Source organism: Pocillopora damicornis, chromosome 9 (assembly GCF_964200805.1).
Source record: "Pocillopora damicornis chromosome 9, jaPocDami1.2, whole genome shotgun sequence".
Lineage (NCBI taxonomy): Eukaryota > Metazoa > Cnidaria > Anthozoa > Scleractinia > Pocilloporidae > Pocillopora > Pocillopora damicornis.
This window is the reverse complement of record NC_142678.1, coordinates 21923191-21928637: the sequence shown is the minus strand read 5'-3', so window position 1 is coordinate 21928637 and position 5447 is coordinate 21923191. Positions and strand designations below refer to the sequence as shown.

Sequence of the window (5447 nt, the reverse complement as noted above, 5' to 3'; positions counted from 1 at the left end):
TTGGTTTTAAACGAACGATAATTTCCCTCGGTTTTTTTAACCAATCTTTGGCTCTAAACCCAAACCTTTAATATAAGAACTGAACAGACAAAGCAACGAAATTTTGCTTTAGTTAGTTACTTTATTTTGAAATCCATTCAGAGAGAAATACGCTTCTTGCTTTAAGTCGTGTACATCTTTTCGTGGAGTTAATTTCACTAACTTGTTAATATATTTATAACACCTATTTTTTCAACACCTGTTGAAAGTACTCCGTTTACTGACTCTCCGAAGAAGTAGAACTGAACTTGAATTAAGCGGTCAAGTTGTATTGTGACCGCTGAATACAGGTTCGACTGTAGTACTGTTAGTTTCTAAAGGTGTCACGATGTTGATTTACTTTTCAACTAGCTGTGTGAAAATCAAACTCCATGCAAAGAAAAGTAATTTCTCCTCCGTAGACATCAAGACATCACCTGGACGTACTTTTAATTTTTCTCCTTTAGCACTTAACAAACGACTGTGGTAAAAAACGAAAACCTTACGTTGCTGTAAAATACTTCATTTTAGTCAAAAGACTCTTATTTTCAAGGATCGTCTTTAACATCTGTACCCAGAATAAATACATAAAACAACTGTTTAAACAACAGTTTAACCATTGCATAAAGTTTCTTGAGTTCAACAAGTTTTACCGTTTTAAAAATTAAGCTTTTACTTGACTTCTTATCTTCCTCTGATCAGTTCTGACATGCAGCTGAAGGCAAATAAAGCGGGACCAGTGCACGTCTTTATCATCGTAGTTTTTATAAACATCAAGCTGACAATTGAAAAAGTTGGTCTTTGTTATTCAACTGAGAACTTTTTCTAAAAAGATCTTTTTTGCTTCCAAGCTGACTTTCCTTAAATTCTAATTAAAACGGTCATTACGAAATTTATCCTTCATTGCGACCAAATAGTATTTTATAGTGTAGGGCTTAAGCTACAGCGGTGCAACTTGATTAGCGCTGGGCGCCATAGAGAAGCAACTGAGGAGATTTTTAAGACCCTGGCGGTAATGTCCGATGAAGATAAAACAGATGCAGGGGTTTATAGCACAGTATGAGTACATAAAAAATCGGACAATCTCCGTGAAATATCGAAATCCACAAGACCATATCACTGTTTTGTCTGATGAATAGAAGTACACAAACCACCAGATACTGAGTGGCAGCCACCCCATTGTAAATGCTGACACGATAGCAATGGAGATCTTCAGAACGATTTTCTCTCTCTTCAAACGTTGTCCTCTCCTGCTGGCTGATTGTTCGCCCTCAGTTTTCTGAGATTTGATTGTTAAAGCGATGGTAAGGTAAAGTATGGAGATCAAAACTAATGGGACATAAAAACCGACAGTGATCATTGCCACAGTGTAGTGTTTGAAGTAGGGAGACCACAGCGGCGTACATTCCGGCCCGTCTGGATTCTCCAAAACTTTAAAGAAGAACAGAATCGGGCACCTGACGACCATGGCAATGATCCAAGTGGCGAGAATGAAGAAGCGGCACTTGTTTGAACTGATCAGTGGGGAACGGAGGGGAAAAACTATGGCTCCAAATCGATCGACTGCGATAAGAACTAGACTCTGAGATGAAACAAGAGTGGAGACTTGTATTGAGAAGGAGCCCAGCTTACACAATGCTTGCCCGAGAGGACCGCTGACCAACCAGGAGCCGCTAATGAATAATGAAGCTACATCACGAGGAAGCATGGAAATCGGATACACCAGATCTGACATGGCCATGTTTGCAATAAAATAGTTGACTGGCTTTTTCAGGGATTTCGTCTTGTAGACAATTATTCCAATAAAGATATTTCCAATCAATGAAACTAGAAATACTGGAAAAAATGCAGCAATGTAAGCGATCTTTAGTGCTTCGTAATTGAAGCAGGACGACACGGTCTGTGTTCCATTTACCACTGTAGTCTCATTTACCGACATTCTTGGAAGTGAGATACCAGTTCTTCTTCAGAGCAGTTTTCAGGAGGCTATCTATATTCTCAATAAAGAAAACAGAGCTGATTACTAACAAATAACTCGATGTACTTTCTGCAGCTAAACTTATTTTACTTTGTTGGAATTGTTTTCCATGAGGAACGAATCGAAAAGATTTTTTCCAGCGAAAACACTTTTTCCTTACTCACTTATTAATTTTTTTTCCTGTCTTTATTTTGTATGTTTTTTCTTTTGAAAATGTGTTGGTCTAAAGCCTTTACTGTGTTTGAGTTTTTGCGTTACAATCCCACCATGCCTAGAGCACCAAATAAAGACTGTGTACATAATTATTGTCGCATGTAGCCTCTCTACAACTCTTTAAATACATATTCACAATCTATTGTAAAAGATCTACTCCATAAACGTGAGAGTTATCGTTACCATCTTCATAAAAATACTTGGTAGTAAGACGCTCAGTGGTGAAATCAGTTTTAGAGAATTATAAATTGACATACAAAAGAAACGGAATGAATCTTTGTGTCCGTGGACACTTATTTTAAGTTTCTAAAATGAGTTGATCGAAAATATTTCACTCAGTCTCTGAAAAGTATCATGCGTTATCCATTGCCCAAAACCGTGGGCAAAAAAAAAATAGTAGAGAAAAGTGTTTCCCCTTCCTTATCTATGTAGCGTGACTGAATCTCTTGTGAGTTTTGGCGAAGATTCGTTCAAAAGGTAAAGCCACTAAGTACAACAGTGAACGACCACATTTGGGGGAAACTGATGATATTTTTCTCGACACACAGATACAGGAGTTATGCCCGATAAAACAACAAATCGTGTGAGTCGGATACCTTCAAAAATCGTGAGTCTCGAAACCTTTTATCCGATCTGGAAGTTAATCCCGTTAACATTTGTGATGACTTTCAAAGTCACGTTCCCTCTGCTTTTTCTTTCAGCACCGGAGCCTTGTAATGGTCGGAGATCTTTGTAAAAAGGCAAACAGAGGAGCTTAGAGTTATGAGCCACAAAAATCTATGTATTTAATATTGCTTTCGCTGGAAATTATATCAAAGAAAATTCGACATACCATAGAAACGAACACTAAGGCAGTCTCGCACCTCTTCCTGTCATTGATTTCCTCGCGATAATCTGAACAGAGTGACGGTAATAGTTTGGTATTATATGTCTAAAATTGCTGATTTCTGGACCTATATTTTCCATCCGCCGCTCATGTAAAATTTTCTGTCCCGACAGTATTTTTTTTCTACTTGCAAGACAGGTTTTGGCAGAAAGCCATTAGTGCTTTTGAATCTGTTTGACGGTCAGTGTGTCTTGTACGTCAATTAGAGGCTGTGTACATTTTGTGGCCTTTCTGATACTTAAAATTACACAAAATTCTTGATGTATTCATGAATAACCACAATATAAATGGCAGTTTTTTTAATGACATGTTCCGGCCTTTCGGTCTAGGGAAAAGCTAATAGTCGCATTATGGAAAGCTGTGTGTGTCCTCTCTTGGGCTCAAAAAGTGTAATGATAATTAGAATGTACACTGACAAAATGGGCTGTCTGCCTTTTGTTTTTATTATTTGGTTCACCAAATACTGGAAAAGTGAAGAGACATCGAGCATTGGAACTTAGCCATCGGATTTGGAATCAAATAGGAATCCAATTTGTAAAGGTTAAAATTTATTTCAAATAGTAAAGTCTTCTGGCAACTTCTTTCAACTCCAATGGACAAACTGAAAGAGACCTCAAGCTCAGGTGCCAGCCATGGAACCTTTGTGCTGTGAGTCAACAACTTGCTAACTGTGAGGAACCGATTAAATATTCTTGAGGCACTATATAATCTTACCCTGACCTATCTCGACTTGCCACCTCCCCGTCCAATTTTTAATACATGATTGGTCACAAATAAAAAGCACTTTGTGACCACTCATGTGTTACAAATCAAAATACGTCATGATCATGTTAAAAAATCTTGTTTTTATTTCTTTTTTATGTAGACTGATAACATAGCGAGTAACGAAACCAATCTCTGGACTCTGTTACATGCCCTGCAAACGGCAAAAAATGTTTTATAAATAAAAGCAGATGATAATATTTACCTTCCAATCATTAGCAAATGAAACATAGATTTTTGATGGAGGTTATCAAGAACTTAATCCCTTTGTGTGCATGAATAATTTAAAACAATAGCTTGGGAATCAAAAAAGGTGCAATTTGATTAAGCGTTTGACCAACAGAGAAGCAACTGAAAAGATTTTTAAGACCTTGACGATAGTTTCCACTGAAAATGAAACAAATGTAAGGATTGACAGCACAGTTTGACCGCCTCAGAAATACGGCAATAACCCCAAAGAATTGAAAGCCACATGATGATATTGTTCTGTCTGAAGAGTAGAGGAACAACAACCACCAGATGCTGAATGGCACCCAACATACTGCGAACACCAACACAATTGCAATGCACATCTTCAGAACATTTCTTTCTCTCTTTAAACGTTGTTCTCCAACGTTTACCGATTGCAAGCCTATAATCTTATTGGATTTCATTTTTAAAACAATAGTAAGGTACAGGATGCCAATAAAAACCAAAGGAAAATACAGATATATAATAGTCATCGCGACAGAAAAGGTTTCTTTGTGCGAAGACTCCCCAACTTCCGCTTTCCACCGTCTCACACACGCCAGCCCCTCTGGATGCTCCACAACTTTCCAAGTAAACGGGGATGGGCAGAAGACAAGCATAGCGATGATCCAAGTGGCGAGAATGAAGAACCGACCGCGCTTTGAACTAATCAGTGGGGAACGAAGGGGAAGTACCACAGCTCTCAATCGATCTACTGCTATTATAACGAGACTCTGAATGGACACAGCACTTGACACATCAACTAAATAACCAGACAGCTTACACAATGCTTGGCCAAGAGGACCATCGATCAGCCAGGTGTTGGTATTCAACTGAACTAAAACCTGACGAATCAGGAAAATAGGAAACAGCAGATCAGATATGGCCGTGTTTGCAATAAAATAGTTAACGGGATTTCTCAGACTTTTGTACACAACAATTCCAATCAAAGCGTTTCCAGTCAGCGAAACAAATAGCAGACAGTAAGCAAAAGTGAAACCAATTCTTTCTACTGAGAGGTTGAAGCAGCTCGACATGAACAGTGTTCCAGTCGTCATTACCGCCACGTTTGCCGAAACTCTCCAAACAAAGAGATAAGTTTCTTCTTCAGCCGGCAGTTCTGCGACTCTGAAGATTACCTACCTACGCTCCATTGAGATAAAACACACGCACAGCTGATTATTTACATATATAATAACATTACATATCCGGACCTGGTTATCTACATAGTAATTAAAACTGTTTAATTTTATGAAGCACCTCCAGACCTTAATTTATTTTACTCTTAATTTGCACTCTGTATCCAAAACTTCCCGAGATTAAAAATCATACATATCATCAATAGTTACCCGGAATTGCATG

General features: G+C 38.1%; 2 protein-coding genes across 2 annotated transcripts; both read right to left on the bottom strand.

Moving 5' to 3' along the window:
• Positions 1-958: 958 nt before the first annotated feature.
• Positions 959-1957, bottom strand: LOC149040681 (RYamide receptor-like). The gene has a single exon (XM_089181591.1). The coding sequence runs from the start codon at positions 1955-1957 to the stop codon at positions 959-961; it is 999 nt and encodes a 332-aa protein (XP_089037717.1).
• A 2184-nt stretch (positions 1958-4141) lies between these two features.
• Positions 4142-5143, bottom strand: LOC149040680 (orexin receptor type 2-like). Its single transcript, XM_089181590.1, has one exon. It carries the CDS (start codon positions 5141-5143, stop codon positions 4142-4144), a length of 1002 nt encoding a protein of 333 aa, XP_089037716.1.
• Positions 5144-5447: the final 304 nt, after the last annotated feature.

What these genes read in the sequence shown, in the direction of transcription:
- LOC149040681 (XM_089181591.1), bottom strand. Translation starts at nt 1,957, where the DNA reads ATGTCGGTAAATGAGACTACAGTGGTAAATGGAACACAGACCGTGTCG.
- LOC149040680 (XM_089181590.1), bottom strand. Translation starts at nt 5,143, where the DNA reads ATGACGACTGGAACACTGTTCATGTCGAGCTGCTTCAACCTCTCAGTA.